Here is a 20,038-nt window from a genome sequence, read left to right as displayed (position 1 = left end):
TGAAAATGAAACAGGAGGGAGAAAATCTGGTATAACTTAGATTTTTCTGGATCACATAACAGGGAAACAAAACAAAATATTTATAACCTCCCACCACCAAATACTCCTCCCACTCCAACACTAATAAATCCGGTAATCTCCTTATCACACACCTAAGAAAATACATAATAGTAAAGCTCAGTTTTGTTTTACATCTTTTGTAGCCTGAGTAAGAATAGCTGGTCACCATCTCAAGAAACCAACCATAGAAGGCTTCTGGAAAGATTCCTAATGACTTCAGAGTCATGGCAGAAAACCAATGACATGTTAAGAGCAGACTTAAAAAAATTCACAGACTCTACTCACCCTAAAAGCTTCAAGCCATTCCAACAAAAAAAGCATAACTTAGAGCTATCTAGAGAAAACATAAGCTCTGAAAGAAAGATTTCTAGCTCTTGCTAGAAATATCACATTAATTTCCCTTAAAGAAAAAAGAATGCATACTTTTTTTTTTCTTTTTTTTTGCATAAATGGTGTTAACAGCTTATGCAAAGACATGCTTCTCAACTGCCTAATCTGCATGAGATGCACATTTCTTGATGCACGATGGAGAGGAAATGGAGGGATTCTGGAAGGATTCCTGAAAAGTATATATAGTAACCCAGCCTGATGGCAGTTGCTGATTTATTGTTCATGAAAGAAGGAAGGAATGCATAGACTCTTACAATCCATTCCTCCTGAGAAGCTGAAAGCACTTTATCAGTTAGATGTAATGCATCATGACTTTTCCTATTTTGTAGACAGATAATGTAGAAATTAAGAGACGTGTCCAGCTCATTATAGAGTTTGGACAATTCTAAAAAGTTCCAGCAACTGGGAATGCCGATTTTTATGTGAAGTGTTAGAAGGGTATAGACAAACTCTCTTTCACAGGAGTACATTCTACTACTGTGGAGTGAGGTCAAATAAGACAAAGGTAAAATAAGTAACCAAAATTTGGCAATAAAAAGAAAGCAATCAGTTTTTCATATAGCAATGTGAAATCTGCAGCATGACTAAGTAAAAATAAAAAACAGTCCTTCACCACTGCTAGTTTAAAGATAGAACATAGATCAATTCACACAGAGTAGATAAAAGAATTTATTACACACACACACATTTTCTTTATTTGTGGCCCTGTGAATTATTCAGGCACCTGGCATAAACAACTAAGAATTCACAGAGCCTCAATAACAAAAAGCTGAAGACAAAGACTTGGGAAGAGTACAGAAAGAATCTTCTGGGATACTATGAGGTGGATTCATTTCAGATTGACTATACTTCATCCTGCCAATGATGACCTTTTCCTTATGTAAGAAACCATGGAAACTTGGACAGACAAATCCAGTTAGGTAGAGCCTCTTTTCCTTTAAAGGAAGAGGAAACTTAGCATTCCTCACACAGCAGGAGTCACTTTTGTGAAGTGCAGAAAGGCTGCAGTGATGCAGTATTTGATCCCATATGGTGGCAGTATGAACCATGCAGAGACTTAGCTGCCTGGTGCAAAGGGCATGTATTTCAAGCCACTCAAACATTTCATGCATGCTTGTAGGTGATACAATACCACTGGCATATACTGATGTCATTAAGATTGGAGGCAGATTTTAAATGTTTGAAAAGCATTTAAAGTCTGAGCCTCCATCTTTTAAATTGCCTCCTTTTCAGTATAGCCTTTTCAGATCTACTGTGGCTACTACATCATAATCAAAAAAGCACTTAATTGATATACCGAATTACCAATTTTCACAACTTTGTCAATACTTGGAAGTGGCAAGCTTCACTTGCAACTAGTTGCTGTAGTTATCCTACATGCAAGATAAACTTTCTATCACCCCATCTTCCCTCCTATTCTTGAAACAAACAATTAAAGCCATCACATATATGTCAGATTCACATATAACAGTTCCTGCCAAAAACATAATGGTTCCTTTGCAAAACAAATCCCTTTCTAGCTGATACAGTCAGTTTGAAGCTGGTAAACTATCTTTAACAGAAGAGTCAAGAAGAAATATGGATTACATATACCAATGAAGATGCTGTTTACAGTTCAAATATGTATTTTTTGAGCAAGCTGATGAAAGAAGGAAAAATAAGCAATCTTCACTTACAACAATCTGCCATCAGATTAGTGTAGCACTGTAAGAATCCCTTGTAAGAAGCTTTCAAGCCAGACTACAGAATGAAAGCTGCATGCCATCCTGAAAATCTTCTGTTCACAGAAGACATTTGTATGCACAGCATTAAATATTTCTGAATCTGGAGATGCCATTTCATTTACAACAGCATACTGTAACACCATTTTCAAAGAATACCAGGAAGGCATTGTGCTCACTGAAAAAACTTCTTTGATATCACACCTGCAGTTTGGTAAAAGGTAATTCAGCCTGTACTGTCAGACCATTCCCCTTGTTTGATTTTTGCTTCTCAGAAAGTCATCTCAATTACGATGTCAAAAGATTACTTGTTTAGTCATTGTCCTTCACTGGTGAATTAATGACTCACGATTCAAACTGAGCTCAAGGATCACGTACATCAGTATATCAAGTGCGTATCTGAAAAGAGCTCCACGTAGAGCTTATGTATCCATTAGGTAGACTGAATACCTTAAGCCAAACCAGTGAATCACCCTCATTAATCAGTAAAGACACTACCAACATGTATTCCAGTGAATTTTAAAAACTAATAAAAGCAATTTTGAAGTCTTTTTCTTCCCTTCTGTGTCCCCCAGTGTCTAAGCCCTAGTTTTCTAACAAACCTACTAAATAAGACTAGGATACTTTCACTTTTGAGCAATACTGAGCAAATAAGTATGCTATTTATGTACTAAATATCTGCCTTGGAGTCTCTTCTTCAGGCTGAACAAGCCCAGCTTCCTCTGTCTTTCTTCACAGGAGAGGTGCTGCAACCCTCTCATCATCTTCATGGTCTCTTCTGGATCCTCTCCAACAGCTCCATCTCTTTCTTGTGCTGGGGGTCCCAGGTCTGGACATAGTATTGCAAATGGAGCCTCATAAGAGCAGAGTAGAGGTGGACAATCACCTCCTCCCTGCTGGCCACCCCTCTTTTGATGCAGCCCAGGATACAGTTGGCCTTCCAGGCTGCAAGCACATGGTGTTTGCTTGCATCAAGCTTTTCACCCACCATTACCCTCAAGTCCTTTTCCACAGGATATCTTAACAGGTTTAATCTACACAATACAGGAGAAGAACTTTCTAAGACATACATACAGAGTGTGTGTGTCTTACTATTACAAGCAGCCAATGTTATAAGGGAAATACAAACAGCTGAATAACACAAATTAAGTAAAAAAGAGATAATACATTACATAAAAATTAGGATGACTTTTAACTTTGGCATTATTAAAGATCTCATATGACAGCTCTAACCATCTGTGACATATACTTCCAGTGCCTTCCTGGCCACCTAACTGCTACCAAACCTAACTGCTCTAAGGAATTACAAAATATGATGTGAATATCCAGTGACCAAAAGGATTAATCATCAGCATTGCTAACTCAGCAAAGATGAGCTTCATGCAAAGAAAAGCTTCTCCCATATGACCCTTTAATACCTGTTCAGCTTTAACACTAACTGGGGAGAGACAGATGAAATGGCATTTAAGTAATTCCTGAGGAACAACTAAAGAAATCAAAGCTCTCTAAACAGAGAAGATATACCAGACTGCTGTGATCTGTTTTCAGAAGAAGGGATATATTGCAATGATCAAATCTCAAAACATTTACATTTCAAAGGAACAAATGCACTCAACAAATCTTGATGAGGAGCAGAATATTTTGTGTTTCTGAGAAGCACATGCTTTATAGTAACTTCAGCCAAATGGATTCACACCCTGAACTTTACAGAGCTGAAATCAGGTTACTCTGATAGTGCATCTGGCAAGGGAGAGAACCCAATAAGACAGGAAGTCCCAATGGCCTTGGGACCACAAGGCTTGGCACCACAAAAATCCTCAGAAGCACCTTTCTACTGTGCTCCATATGTGTAGTGGGCCTTAGACACTTCTTTTTTTCCTTCAGTGACATCTGATTCTGTGGTTATTAAATCTACCTGAGAAACATGACCCTTAATAAGCCCCTTATAGTCACCTGATATTTTGAAGGCAACAAAACAAGAACAGCACTTCCTTTTCCAGAGGGTTTCTACGAGTTCAAGGATGACATTGCTACAGACATTGCTATTTGATTAGTTACACACATATTTCAACAAAACCTGCATGGAAACACCAAAAAAATGTATACCAAGTTGCATGCATGTTGGAATTTACCTTGTACATGCTTGGCAACAGGTGAGCTGAAAACCACTGAGCAGCTAGTACCTACAGCAGGACCTAAAGTTCTCTACCTTTCCCTGGCCCTAGCACCTCTATAAAAGGCATCTTCATTTAATGAAAACTCCCAATTATCTCTTGAGCATGTTTACCTACAGTGTATAAAGACAAAGTGCACCTGCAATAAAATTCTTTTCACTCTCATTCACACAATTGCACTTGATAAACACTCACCTGAGAACAGTTTTATTGTATTACACCGTTTAAGACTGCAGTATTTGTTTTGCTCTGTATTGGCCTTCAAAATTAAAATTAAACTCTCCTTCTGATGAGTCAGCATGACTGTTAAAGTGATTTTTACTATCAAACATTCTCAACAAAACAGTGATGTGTGCGAAAAGTTCTGGCTCTTGAACTATTCCATTTTACAATCACTTTTCAATGTAATTTTTGTTCTACAGTGGAAAGAAAGCAAATTCTAACTTCAGCACAAAATAAATTCTAATCACATTCATCTTCAAATGTGAAGACTTTGAAGGTTAGATTTTAGAATGACTATCTCTACTTTCAAGAAAGCCTGCTCTTGATCTTAACCTTTCTAATGGTGTTTTGTCAAAATATACACTTCCACAAAAACAATCCACTTTTGATCATACGTTTCTTCAAGAAATCAAATGAGATACCTAACAGTACTTACTTCCTTGCTTGTGTTATTTCTGAAACTTGTTTCTCCAGCAACACATACATCCTGGTGATTAATCAATCTTTGCTCTCCACCAGATACCACAAAACTCACAGGAGCTTATGCCTTCTTGGGTAAAAATACTCCTAGTCACATGTATTATGTCTGCGACATTTAGAGTTTTGTTTCCACATCAAGTTATTAATCTGATGTAATATCCAAGTTAAAAAGCATTGTATATATCAACTTTATGCAGCAAGAATTAAAACAACACAATAAAACCAGTAGCTCAGATTTTCTACACAATAGATTTACTGTAATATCCTTTAGGCAATATAAATCAGTGTAAATGCATACCCTTGTTCCTAGTGCCCCTGTTGTTTTATTTTTTAACTTTCTTTCCCCCCCTCCCTTCTTCTTCAGTGAAAGTATTGGTAGAAACAGATAGCAGAAAAGAACAGGCATAATGAGAAAAAACATAGAAAGGCATGAGGTATTTAGGACCAACTGAAGAGAAAACACAAAAATTGTTTTGAATTCCTGAATGCAATTCATGCCATTGAGGTAAGGGAGTATTACAAGAAGACAGCTTTGACTATTCATGCACATCCGCACACACACACACAAACACATATATATGCACATATGAAAACTTTCAAAATACAATAATAGCACCTATTCCAGGAATTACGTGCTAAATTCCCTTCCAAAATGGACCTTTTCTTTATTGTGGACACTGTGATATCACCAACAGTTACTTTAAATAGTCTCACCAGCAGCAACCCTTACCACAAAAATCTATATTCCACACACTCCCAGCAAAAAAATAATCCACAGAAATGCCTGAAGTAAGACTGGTTTAAATCCACCATTTTCTGCCAGAATTCATTCAGTTTGTTCCATTTCAACTTGTTCAATTTTTGCTGTCCTACAGGAGATCTTAATATTTCAGGTAACGTATCCTGAGTTAGAAGTGATAGGACAGAAATCTGCTTCACTTACACCTGGAAAATTCAAGGATCCTTTCGATCCTGATGTTACTAGGGCAAGAAGTACTGTTAACATTACACAAATTCCCAAGGATTCTGACAGCACAGACTTAGGGGAAAAAGAAACAACAAAAAACAAAAACCTAAACAAAAAACATGCACCCTATAAATAATTTTAAAGTAAGGCAAGATTCTGTTTCTAATCAATAACCTTTTAGTCCTCAAAAATTAGCTGTACAAAACATGCACTAATTAAGATTTACGTGCAAACATTCAATTTAACTAGATTTTGACAGGAAAACAGTGCATACTATGCTTCTCAGTAGAAGGTTTGATCTGGGGGTCTCTTTGGGTTGTTTTATGAAACTGCACAATTAGGTAAATATCTGTATGTCTGTCTATGTCTGTCAATATGGGTTGGCTGTTATGTATCTTCACTCAAACTATAGAACTGGCACATTCTCTGCTTCTATCAGTCCTGAAGTGTGATGTATCTGAGTTGATACTCCTCTGTAAGGAACAAGGTACTATAAAAGTCAGGTTTTGTACGAGAATCATTTGCTGTGCAGAACAGTTTCTGTGTTCAGCCAATGATAAAAATTTATGATCAATATATTCTTTTCTTGTAATCAGTATACTCTCTTCTGTTTAAATATTAACAGTTCCTGTAAGTGACGCGCAGGTTACATACTACATAATACAACATTCAGCTTTGGTTCTACAAAACTTGGGACTAACTTCCAAAATAATTATTATCAACATATTAAGATTATTCTATTTAAAATACTGCAAATTATTCAGGAAAAGACGAAGTCTTCAGTGATAGGATTTCTGGAAGACACAATAAAGATAGGAATTACAAATAATGTAGTGAAAAACTCATTCATACGAAGTTGTCTGGTTAACACAGTCAGCATAACATGAGAAAGCAATATGATTTGACTTTGCAAATTACAAGAGATGCATCTTAGAACAAAGAAAGCAAACCAAATTTACAAGACAGAGAACCTGAAAAATGGTAACTATGGGAAGGACTCATTGGTCAATGGTGAACCGTTTGATTTAAAATTTGTTCTTGGTGCAATGCCTAAGACAACTTCTACAAACTTCAGACTCATATACAATGATATATCAAATAGGATTACATGGATTATGTTACATTTGTATTTGATAAGTATTCATCAAAACCATTAGCTCCACAATGAAATAAAATTAGTTGTGTTCAATACAAAGATTCACAGAAATTGCTGAAGAACTGAAAAACATGAAGGAGTCTATTACACATTGTTAAAGAAAGAGAAAAATTAGGGACAATTTGAACTGAATTTCAGATTTTTTACATTGAGAAGATTAATTGCAAGATTTCCTTTGATCTAGTAAGCATGACTTTTATGCACTGAAACATGCGTTTACACTGAAACTAGAAGTAACTTTTATCAGGAAACGTTTTCCCTGAAAGAAATTAAGTTATAATAGATTCTTGATTGGTTTTAAATGTTCTTACGAGCTACAGTAGTATAAACCAGAAAAGTGTAAACCTAAAATACTATGCTTCTAACTATCCAGCAGTTCTCAGGTTTTCTGACAAGAACACACAGAGCTTTGAATCTTTTACTAGTGACGAATAGAGAAGGAAAATCTTCCTTTCAAAGTCCCGTGTCTATCAGGGGAAGGAAAGATGGAGGGGAGAAAAAAAAGGTATCATAAAAGATAGTGTATAGGAAGGAAAAAAAATAATAATTTACAGGAAACTTACATTTCAACTACTCCAAACGCTTCCACTGCATTTGAGGTCCAAAGCCCAAATAGTCCATTAATCCTTTCCCTTCTGTTTCAAATGCCTACTCTAAACATATTTTCTCCTCTCAGTCCCTGAAACCTATGGATTTGCTGCTATCACAGATTTTATTCCACTTTTTAACAGCCCCTTCTCATGGCTTTAACAGCCCCTTCTCATGGCTTATGTTCACCTTTTCTGCAGAAAGGGCAGTATAACCCACGTCTTTTTCAAGCAGAAGATGAAATTACCTTTGCCTAAGAGACTGCTTCATGCCTAAGAGATTTTCCATCTTCCATTCACTTATACCTGTCCTTAAGGAATCATAAGTCTACTGAGGATTTTGTGAATGCATTCTGTGCTGTTCACGCTGCCTCCCATCATCCCCCAAAGACATCAGTAAAGTTAGCTAATTAATCAGCAATTAACAGCTGAAACACAGATGACTTATTTTGCTTCAGTTGCACAGCATTCTGGCATAAAAACAGGCTAGAATTTGGGTTTGGCCCCTGATTAGATGATATTTTCCAATTTGATAGAGGTAGCTAGGAGCCAGTAATTCTGCTGTGAGAAATCAGAGTTACTGTATTAATTCTTTATATGTAGTGGAATAAAGACGTACACTTTTAACTGCAATCCAGTCTTTTTGGCTTCATAGGATCCCCAGGCTAGCATGTCCTGGAGATAAGTCCAAACAGTGTATGAAAGAATGCTTGCTGTTACAAGGTTTCACCAGAACAAGGGCACATTGTGAGGGCAGCATACTGTGATGTACATCCACACAAAACTGCTCTCATCTCTACCACTTGTGCCTACTTCATCTTCCTATGATCCTTTATCTCAGGCATCTGAGCTTGTCTGAAAGAACTACAACACTGTTTCACATCTCTCACACTCCCACACCCCTCCCTCTCATGGTCACGTTCATTATTCAGTTGTTTATTTGCAGCAACCCTGCTATCTACTTCCAGTCTTCTCACACTGAGGGGCTGCATAAAGTTCCATCTTCTTTTAAAATCTTTTCTCACCATTATACTACTCTCCACCTCCAGCTTATTCCCATCTGTGTATGTGACAAGAACCCTTCTCATTATTTCCTAACAGAAAACTTACAAAACAATCAGGTACATAAACAATAGAAGATACATAGCTTGCATATATATATTACATATATTTTATTCAAAATATAGCTTTAGGTCTTGTCTGTTAGAAAATTGGTCTATGATAAATAAACCAGACACTGTATGAAATCTGTTAACATTTTACTGAAAATTTAATGTTCTTTTTCTTCCATTAAAAAAATAATATGGCATCTTTATGAGATAATTAGCCTAACATCATTAATTAAGTGCTGGAAATAGCAATAAGTCATAAATCAGGGCTCCTACTCCTCCTCAAGTCGCTTCAGAGGCAGAAAAGCAGTTAGACACTGAATTTGCCTGGATTTGGAAATCTTTTAGCTATACATTCATAAGCACTGCTATTAACCTGTTCAGTTTGTACAATAAGAGTTTTATGAAACCAAACACACTAAGATGTTTGTTAAAAGCCCTGAAGGGAAATAATCTAGAATAGACAAAAGGAATGTGCTTTTCTGTGATATATATCTAGCTTGCAATACACCAACACAAGAGTTTGTTAATGCTTCTTGACCTGAAGCAGGCATTGCTGATCGCTACGCTGGAACTCATTAAAACACCCAACATCTGAGTAGACACAATTTGCAAGAGCAATGGCACAGGTAACAATATTGTTGTTAATACCATTAACAGCCATGTTAATACGCATCAGTCATCAGTCTCGAATTCACTCACATGTGTACTTCATATATTCAAAGATCATTAATGGTTTAGTAATTTCATTTACCATATCACCAGAAATGAATGTGCACCTGCAGAATGTGCATATTCCTCAAGCATGTTGAATCCTGTGTTTTGTGCAGCAAAAGTTTTGAATGCACAGACTGTACGTGGACTTGAAGTACACATTGAGGAGCTAATTTCTGCCCTGAGACGCAGGATCTTAACGCTCATGGCAACATGATCAATCTTCTAATTTGCTACAGCCAGAAAGGAAACTGAGTCCAAGCAAAAGGTCAGAACAGGCATTTTATATTCTCTGTTAAAGGAAGGGAGGAAAAAAATGTCTTTGAGGAATAAAGTAAGTAGCTAATGAGACACAGCACTGACAGCTGGAATTTAATAAGTATCCACTTCACAAGGAAAATTGCTCTTAGTAATTAAATACAGGTATCACACAAAGCTTCAGCTTAGAACAAGACTTTAAAATCTTTCCTTCAGTTGAACTGAAGGGGTTTTACATCCCAGGTAATATAAGGGTGGGTTTGCCTGGGAGGCTGGTCCTAAACGAAGAGGGTTAATTGCATAAAATTCACGGTCATGTCAGTGGTAAATAATTCCAAAGGGACTTGTTCAGATAGTAGTCTGGCATTACTGAAAAACAGACTGCAACTAAAAAGACCCGTTATAAAGTCCACCAAAACCCGAGACATATAAAAAGTTTATTAGTCATTTCAGAACTAAAATGCAAGCAAGATCTTTTTAGAGGGATCCAAAAATCTTTATGTTCCAGGTCTGTAGGGCCATAAAACTCTACCTGAGAAAATTTTAAACAATCTTCTAATTAATCACAGAATTTTATAACCTCTCACAAGCTGTACGTAAAACATTAACAAGTTAGGGAGAAGGAAGTCCTCTTTGTACTAAGCATGAATCCCAACCCCAGTGACATACCCCACTTGACGAATCAGGTTAGAATTTAACATCAAACTGTGATTATAATGGATACTAGCACACAGAGCTGGTGTTTCGTTTATGGGCTTGCACACCAATAAATGAAGGTATAAGTCTCTAAATTACTGCGAGCATCTGGGAGAGCAGAGTCCAATATTTTTCTGTAATTTTTACCATCAAAATAAGACCAAGTAACATATTCTTAATAAAACTAACATCTCTAAACAGTTATCTCGATTTTCACCTAATTAGCAGTCTAACAGAAATATGCTGGTATCAGAGAAAGAAAGCAGTTAAATATCTAAACAAAGTTGAATGATTATGCCAGACATATTCAGTAGAATTGCATTTACTCTCGTATGCGTAACATAGTTGCACAGCTGTAATTAACTCAGCGTAAGAGGGCTGACTTTGCAATATATGTTTTAACTTACCTCATAGAACATTGGCACATCCTTAACCTTTTTCCCCTTTTGACTACCACATTCTGAGATCTGCAAGGAAATAAAGCATTCTGTTGTGATCAGATCTTAATTTTAAACAAATTATTTTACTTCTTATTGCCTATTTTAAATCAACTTCAAGTTCCTTAAGGAGGAAGCTTTGATGAGCACCTTGAAGAAAAGTCTGAAGAAGACTTTAACACTTACAGGTAGCAAATCAACTCTCATAGTAAGCTTCTCTGCTTCCATTTTTAACTCCTATGAAGTAGTATAACCTTTAAAATTTCCAGAGTAATTCAATTAGGATTTGGTATGTTATTAAAAGTTCCTTTCTTGGAATACCTGTCTAAAGATATCTTCATGTGTTACCGCACTGAAGAGCTTCCGCTGTGGCACCTGCACAGCAAGGCACAATGCCTTTGTGTGAATTTCATCTTCAATTCTGGCTCCCACCACAAAAGTGACGCTAGGCTTCCAGTCATCCTACTTTCCAAAATAAAATATTTAATGCATTAGAACATGAGCACACAATAAAGCTCTTCTGCAGCTTTTCAATGAGTAAGCATGCAGAGATAATTACTCTCTTTAACGCATATCCATTACCATATGAAACATGCTACAGTGAAGTGTAAAACCTGCAAAAGCACATACTGGTTTGTTCCAGTTATTTCTGCCATCAGGTGGCAGCATTATGCTGTGGAAAAAGCAGGAGCCCAATAATACTAAAACACCTTACAGGCAGATGCTGCACTGGCATTGCACAAAGGTGAAATAACTTCTGCAAGCCATTTGTAGATTGGAGAGTCTGGTAATCAAAAAGGAAATAGAATTTAAACGTATGTATTTATACCTTTAGCATTAACTATTTGCTCTAGAAAAATGAAAAGAATCCACTTTACTCATCCTAGAAAAGAGAAACTGATTGGATACTATTGTCTAAAAATTGTAGCATTGTTTGAATGTCTTATGAGGGTCTGCCTATTCATTATTCTTACATTTTTTTCCCCTCTAAGTATTTTGAATGAAGATACATTTTGTCCAAATGGGTCACTTCAAGCAAACCTTATCCACTTATTTTACTCTAACCTACTAGAATCCCTTTCAGAAAGTGAGTGGCCACCTCCAACACATCTATAGCTCTCTCCAGTCTTCTTCATCAGCATCGGTGACACTTGAACTGGTGGCACCTGAACCAGAAACACATCTAGCAGTTGTGCTCTCCACACTTCAAGATGCACCATATCATATATATTCAATTGCACATCTGCAACAACTCTTTTCCCAGTTTTACAACACTATTCTTCATTTGTTCTTTCTCATGCCTGAATAAAAAAAAGTCTACCCTAAAGCTTTGCAATAAAGAAATGTGTCCAGCCACCCTGTAGTGGTGACACTGCTCACTGGAGAAGTGGCAACAGCTGCAGCACTGCTGGCAGCTCAGCTCTCCATCAATGGTCCATGTGGGGACTGAGCTAGGTCCACTCAACTCCTTTTTCCCCTTTCTATAGAGCTGGGGAATACTGATAGCTCACCCTGCCTAAAGTTGTCAAGATAGCTCTGGTTATATGAATAAACTAAATATTTCAACATTACCAATGAAACATGTAAAGAAGTTGCACCTAATCTGAATTAAAGTTAAATTTGTCATTGTACAGCTGCCTTCTTTGAACAGAGAGTATTTGGATGTCGATACTTGTGTGCAAATGCATTATATTCTAGGCTTCCAGAAGTACAAACTGTTGTGACTGAATGACCCTCTTGTGCCAGCATCATGAGCAATGTTGGAGCCTTGAGAAGGACCATCCAGATGTGAGGTGAGCTAATGGAGCAACTGATCACCAAGATGGTTCTCCTTAGTGTAGGCTGCCAAGAGGGGAATTAAGTGCAGTGTTGCAGAGACAGGCCAACAGCACAAACAGTCCTCTCTTTCTCCTTAAAACAAAATGGTACCTTGGTGCCCAGAAATTACATCTGTTTAGAACTAACATTACCCTGTAACAGTGACGTCTGTAAAACCTGTCTCCCTCATAGCTCTGACTCTTCTTGACATTTGCACCCTTAGCCCACAACTTCCCCAAATCCTTCTCACATCCTGTATTTGCATCCCTAACACCATCTTCTCCACAATCTCCCTGTGCAGTTAGTCTCCAGCTTCATGACCTGACTTCATTGCCAGCTTTCTTAGGTCTTAGATTCCTTGTCCAATTCCTAGCACCTCTAATATTTTCTCCCAGCCACTTGGCTTATGTGTGAGTAATTGGACTTTTTTCTTTGCAACACTTCTCCATTTCTTGGGGAGGCATCTGAAGCAAAGGATAAACATTTCCTGATTTCTATTGAGGTGGCACATAGCACCAATGCAAAATATCAGGATAAGTCCAGCTTGTGAAAATGAATTACCCCCAAAAACTTCAGATTTACCCAAACAAAACATTTTCAGGGATTCACCAAAAGGTGAATCACCCTGACACTATTCTCATCTCTTTTCCTCTCCATTTTCTGCTTCAAAGAAACAAGCTGCTAGAGCTTCTCCACAGAACAGCTCTTTACCTGGAACATGAATCAGAAATACACTCCCGTTATACAAAAGACACAACACCTGGGAATAGGAGCTGGATAAATACCAGGAATAGCTACACAGACTCGAACAGGGAATAATGATGCAGAATTCCCAGTCACTAACAGCGTGCCATCTATTTCTACACTGACTGATTCTGAAGCCCCCGAGGTTCATTTTCCAGTAAAGCGGAATGTTCGTAATGGCAACTGAGGTCAATGAGAACAGAGAACATGCAGCATTAGTACATAGCTTAAGGTGTTCATCTGACTGCCTTTCTTCTGACCTTAGAATTTATTATTTTTTGCAACATTGTCCTTACATTATCAATATTGTAACAGTACCCTTAATGTTCAAGGCTCTGAAAGGATAGAGAAGAAACAGACCCTGCTTCTACAGCTCACCACCTACAATCACAACATAAAACTGAGAAGGAAAAGTAATAAAATGTATATGGTTACTTTTAAAACATTTTCTCCCTCAATATACAACTGCTGATCTACTCAGTTCAGTTCTTTCAGATGTTATTGTAGAAGAGAGACCTAAAAATGGATCTGAGGGAGCATAGAATAATGACCCCAGGGTTACCTCAAATGAGGTTCCCAGCCTTAAATGTAAGATAGAGAAAATCATGCAGTAAGTAGAGGAAAAGCACAGTCTGGGGAGGCTGCCACTAGGGGAACAGCAGAAGCACAGCTGTCAGTGGAGATGAGTGAAACAGAGATAGCAGACAACCCAGAGAATCAACAGCACTGGTTTAAAACTGAATGATAATAATAATGGGAAATGTGACATTGGTAACCAAATATCTTCTATGCAATTTGAGATAAGTTCCAGTTACGGGTAGGATCATTCTAACTGGAAGACACTCAGTTACAATCATTGTCACAAACGACTCCATGTCCCTCATTTCAAAACACTTGACCATGTCAAGACTCATCAACAAGTCAAAATCTCTCAGAAATGATGATCTGTAGGGGAAACTTGTATGTCCTTCTGCAGAAAAGGCTCCAGTTCCAGCAAGATCCACCTAACTCACAGAACTCCACACAAGCAGCTTTCTTTCCACTTTAAACACGTCTTGTGCTCTCTGCTTCATCTCCTAGACACAGAAGAGGAGCAGCAGCTTTAGAAAAGAGGTGTGAACAAATCAGATACACTGCCTACACTTGCAGTACTGGTTTCCAGGTTTCTTTTGCTAGAAAAAGCATCAAACAGTTGTCTTGTCTGTATCTGGCAGTTTTCATTGCCATTTATTCTTGTGGCGTTTAAAATGGTGTTTCTTCTTTTTTTTGTGTGTGTGCGTTTTTGCTCCCCCAAAGGGCCACAACTAGTAGGTTCATTTCTTTACACCATAATTTTGAATGTAACTCTAATTGCTAAAGGGGAACATTTGAAAACTTAAAACTCCAAATATTCGAGCATCGAGAGGCGAGAGTTCTTTAAACTCCTCATTTTTAAGTAAAGCCCTAGAAACAGTGAGATTAGTGATTTACAAACACTTGGGAAGACATCACCTTTAGCGTTTTTTGTTTTCACCACTGAAAACAGTAAATAAAGCAGGAATTAGTGGAAAAAGCGTCTCATCAGCAATTTTGCAGCCCTAATGCAGAGATGCGCAAGGCACGTCTTAAACAGTGTTAAGATACCTTCAAGTCTGCTTTCATTACCTGCTTACTGGCACATACCCAGGTTACTACCGGATTCTGATTTTAGGAGTTCTGGCTTTTGCTGCTTGATTGCTAGTTACAGAGCAACACAATTCAGCTGAACATTTAGTTTCTCTCCAAAGAGCGAGCAGAATGAACAGAGATCAAAAGTTGAGCCATCCTATTCAGAATGTTTGCAATGGTTTTGTGAGGTCTAAATACAGCTCAATTTTCAGGCCTTAAAATGCCAATAAAATGAGAGAAACAGTACAGGTGGGAAATCAGAGCAGAATGTGGCTTCCAGTTGCTATCAGTTATAGCACCTAATAAGGACATAGAATATATCAGAGCTGTATTTGCTCAGAATTCACTTTTCATCTAGCAAATACAGCTCCATACCTACTTAAAGCATGAAAAATGTAAACCTGAGCATCTTAGTTTATATTTTGTGATTTAATTTTGCAATTAACCTAATCAAATTATCTTGATAAATATATGAAGACAAATCCAACTTGTAGCTCCAAGTTTTTCTTCAGAGTATGTTAGAAACAAAAGACTTATATAAACTACCACATGAGGCTCTGCAAAATCCATATTTCCTCTGTACATGTTTTTATGTTGTCTGTTTGCCAGTTTTCACAGTGTGTTTAAGAAAAAGCCATTATTTGGTTAGTAAATACCAGTTAAATCATATTTTGGTTAGCATACCCTCCATAACACTCCATGTTAACACCACATGTGAAATGACTCCTTTTCATAAGATCAGGCTAATAAAATATTGTAAGTAAGTCATAAACACACATCAAAATGTGGAATTTCATTGCTTAGCTTATCTGGTACAATATAAAACCAGTTCTACTAAATTCCCTCTGACTCCACTAAGAGGAAAGAATATTCTCTAAATTGATAAAAGATTTTAAAATTCATTATACATGATTTACCAGGAGGGAAATGTATTTAATTGGTAGGAGTTCCTGTCATCTCCCAAATATTTTCAGCTCCATACACTATATCACATATGACATAAGAAATTATTTTGCACAGTGTGGTTGATGACACCTATAATTAAAATAGCTCAACACTTTCTAGAAAAGGCTGCTTTCAGTTTCTGACCTTTATGCATTTGAATTTAAATGCTATATTCTGTAAGGTTGCTGAGGAGGGCAGGGGGAGAAGAGGATACTGAGCTTAGACTGTTTGCTGAATGAGGTTTGATTAGAAGATCATTTTTATCCCTTCATTTAAAAAAATCAAAAACAAAAACAACTGAACATAATGTCATTAAGTAAGAAAATCAGTTTTTTTCCATGTTTAAGAGGAAGAAACAAACATTTAGCAGCACCGGCTTATATATGTCAAAGGTATGCTTTCACAAAGCACAGTCATTTACATTAAGTCGACCCATGTCCAGGAATCATGAACTCTGAGCTCTGAAGAGCATCTGACAGCTAAGTACTACATCTGCCTCTGCCCAGGATAATCAGAACTGAGTAAGAATTGCTCTCCAATAGGGAGTTTTAGCAGTTGCCCAGCACCACAGGAGCTTGAGTTCAAGTTGACCCCAAGGCTCAGCCTGCCAGCAGCAAGAGAGAGAAAATGGAATTAGTTTAACTGGAACATAAAACACACGGACAGTACCAGAATTAAGGAATCTTAATTAAGCTCCCTTGGGTTGAGGCATTACAATAATCCTTAATTAGGTAATAACATACTTTCTTCCAACAGGACTCTGACTCAATTCAGTGAATACACCCAGCATTTCTTTCCATCTGCCTCAGTGTGTGGTCCTGAATAATCCTAATTCTGGTATTTCCTAAATTTTGAGCATTTATTTCCTACCTTTAAAAATACTTCGCTATAACGGGTTTATATTCAGCAAATGTAATAAACTACAGATAGAAGCAGTAGAACAAACAGAGCACTTTGTTCAGCGAATTCACTGGACGATATCCACAGCCACAATAAACACCACCATAAAAACAAAGTTTCACTAATTGGCACCTTGCTAGCAAAGCCCAGGAAAACAACCAGGAGGTGAGAAGGGTACAGAGGGAACCTCCCCCTTTTCTCAGGCTTTCGGGGATGTTCTCCTGGAGTAAGGATGGGATTTGACAGCAAGAAAGGGCTCAAGCACTTCTGATAACGTACACTTCTTTAGCAACAGACTCAGATAGCAGCACTTACTGCAAACACTTGATTTTATCTGGCTAAATCCATACAACAAAAAATACCCCAAGTCTTCAAATGAGGCACAACAGGAACCCCCCAAACAAGGGGTTTGTGGAAGTCATTTGTCTCACTTGCAGTAAGTGGTGCTGGATAAACACACGCTAGAGAAATATTATTGTTTGCAAAACTGCCGCGCTATTTTGAAACCAAAGTTCTTCCTTGCAAGTCAAGATTTATTAGTATGACATTGCTTACATAGAACCTGGAAACCTAAATACGCCTCACATGCTGTTAAAAAGCAGAAGGGGGGTGGGGGGACGGGGGGAAAGTGTCATTTAGCCGCTCACGCTCACGCAGGAAAATTACAGCCTCCCATTTTCAACGCGGGAGTTAATGCTGTGTCAGCACCTCCACCAAACCCCGTTGTTCAGCAGTTTATAAAAAGTTCACTCCGAGTCGAAACTTGGCGTCCGACCCGGGCATAGGAGAGCGGGCCCAGCCGGGGGCCGCTTCCGGAGGTGGACACGGGGAGCCCCCGTACGACCCGCAGCCCCCCTCGCCCCGTCCAGCGCCAGGTCGCCCCCCGCCTTCACCTCCTCCAACGGGGCGGACACCAGCGCAGCCTCCCAGTTCTTCCCTGCAGTCCCAGCGGAGGAGGGGGCGGCCGCCCCGCCGGTTTTAGCCCGTTTGGGGGCCATGGCGGTGCCGGCAGCGGGCAGACCTCACGCGTCGCCCCGACGACCGGTTTCCGCGTGTGCAGCCGCCCCGTCGCTGCGGCAACCGGGCTAACAGCGCTTCAAGCCCTATAGGACTGTGCTGCCTATAGGACCCTATAGGACTGTGCTGCCTGCTGATGGGCTCGAGGGTGCGGTGGGGCCTTTCGTGGTGCTGTAGGTTATAGAACTGAGGTGCTGTGCCTCCAGCCGCTATTTTGTGCCTAAGAACAGGGCATGGATTTGGGTGCGTGCGATGAAGCTGAAGGGGGAATTCGGCCCCCTGAACCCCTTGGGTTGTGCTGAGCCCCTGGGCACAGGTGTGGATATCCCAGGCCAAAATCACTGGCTGAGCGCTGCCAGATGTGCCGGCACAAGGACCCGAGAGGGGAGAGGGAGGCACGGTTGGGAGAAAACAGGATAGCTGCCAAGATAAAGAATTCATTACAGAGGAGTCATGTCGTGATCTCACAGTGGAGACGAGTGAAATATTCTGTGTGATTTAACATTTGGTGAAAATATCCCAAACCACATGGTGCCCTTCCCCCCAGCCTGCTGTACCGACCAGCATTGCTTGGAGCTTCCAAATCTTCTCTTTTAATTTTGCAGGAGCCTTAAAGCCGTGCTGTGCAGCCCATTACTGCTGTATTCTGTATTGTATTCTAGGGTGATACTGACCTCATGTATGTTCTTTATAAAATACCTTCTAATCACATGCAGTAGAAAACTATTAAGTTTATAAGAGGCATAAGATATCGGTCTTGTATCATCGTTGTCTTCAGAAGACTATCTTGCCTGGGTTTGTAGACAGTGATGTAGTTTATAACATGGGAAAGCTGCACAGTAGATTTGCCAACACCCATAAACATGTTCTCCCACCCCATTTCTTGGCTAATGGCCATTTTTCTCTTTTTGAGGTTTTCTTTTGTTGTCCTGAAAAAAAAAGTAAAAATAAAAAATCAGACTGCAATTGTTCAGAGAAACAGAGAGGATGACATTCCCACCAAACCCTTGTTCTTCATTAAAGTCTTGGATATGCAGATCGTGCCTGCTGAGGTGTATTGAGAGAGTATGGGGAAGAAGGACTTAGGCCAGGAGCAGCAGGACAGGACAGAGGAATGGTGCAGAGTGCATAGATAACGTTGCTAGATACCATTACTATGAACTGTCCTGATTTTTTTATGGCTCAGTTTTCAGTCTGGTTGTAAGCTTCAGGATGACCAATGGGAGAGGACTGTGCACCCAGTTCCTGATGGTGCAGGGAACTATGCACTACCATGATGTCAACAGGAGATGAGGACTGCTTACAAGTACTACCTGCTGTGACCACACATGTAGGTTCAGGACTGGGGGGAAAACTGAAACCAGAAAGGCACAAAAAGCTCTGAGAACACGAACAATAGCTGTGAGAATCAAGAAGTGGCCTCTTCTTGCCTATTTTTGTGTTTGCTCTGATGGATAAGGATTAGCTGACAGAATTTGTTTTGTTCCGCTGCTTACCGTCAGTATTAACGCTGTCTAACTTGCTGTTTATTGTTGTTGGATGCTGTTGCAAACAGCAAGTCAAGCTGAAGTGGGACAGCTGATCAGGAAGCTTACCAGTGCATTCAAAATGACCTCCACCACTCTCCTGAACAAAGGAGAGAAAAAAATTATACCCTAGTGTATAGCTCTAAAATAGGCTTTCCAGTAGTGAAGTCATCTAAAGACGTCTCCTGTTTGGCTGCTTGTCCCTGTCCATTGTGTTGTGCTGCCAAAAATGCTTGTAGGCCAGGCTATAAGCCATAACACTGAAACTCTCTTGATTAAATTCTCCAACAGAGAATCAGAAATACTGGGAAACTACAGCCTTTCTTCTCTCCAAATGGTGTAGGCTGCAAAGCTTTGAGTTGTCTCTTAGCCATCTGTAAACCCGCAGCTTCCTTCTGATAACTAAAAGATGGAATACTGCAGTGTAGTAATTATGCACAGTAACTTATGCCCACGCCTTTAATAATAAT

The 20,038-nt window shown here is 38.9% G+C and overlaps 1 protein-coding gene across 1 annotated transcript in view; it reads right to left on the bottom strand.

Moving 5' to 3' along the window:
* The window catches only part of SPAG17 (sperm associated antigen 17), a 79,943-nt gene extending 61,882 nt beyond the window's left edge, over nt 1-18,061 (bottom strand). The window contains exons 1-3 of the mRNA XM_085524254.1: nt 17,919-18,061; nt 11,293-11,433; nt 10,942-11,001 (exon numbers count right to left, since the gene is read on the bottom strand). Of these exons, the coding sequence (XP_085380380.1) occupies nt 10,942-11,001; nt 11,293-11,433; nt 17,919-18,023 (306 nt within the window). The 5' untranslated portion in view covers nt 18,024-18,061. The remainder of the gene's footprint in view (nt 1-10,941; nt 11,002-11,292; nt 11,434-17,918) is intronic.
* Between the last annotated feature and the right edge of the window lie 1,977 nt (nt 18,062-20,038).

Source organism: Coturnix japonica, chromosome 1 (genome assembly GCF_054131305.1).
Source record: "Coturnix japonica strain WE chromosome 1, WE-NBRP24, whole genome shotgun sequence".
Taxonomy (NCBI): domain Eukaryota; kingdom Metazoa; phylum Chordata; class Aves; order Galliformes; family Phasianidae; genus Coturnix; species Coturnix japonica.
Note: the sequence above shows the minus strand (reverse complement) of the source record. Positions and strands in the feature narration are given on the sequence as shown.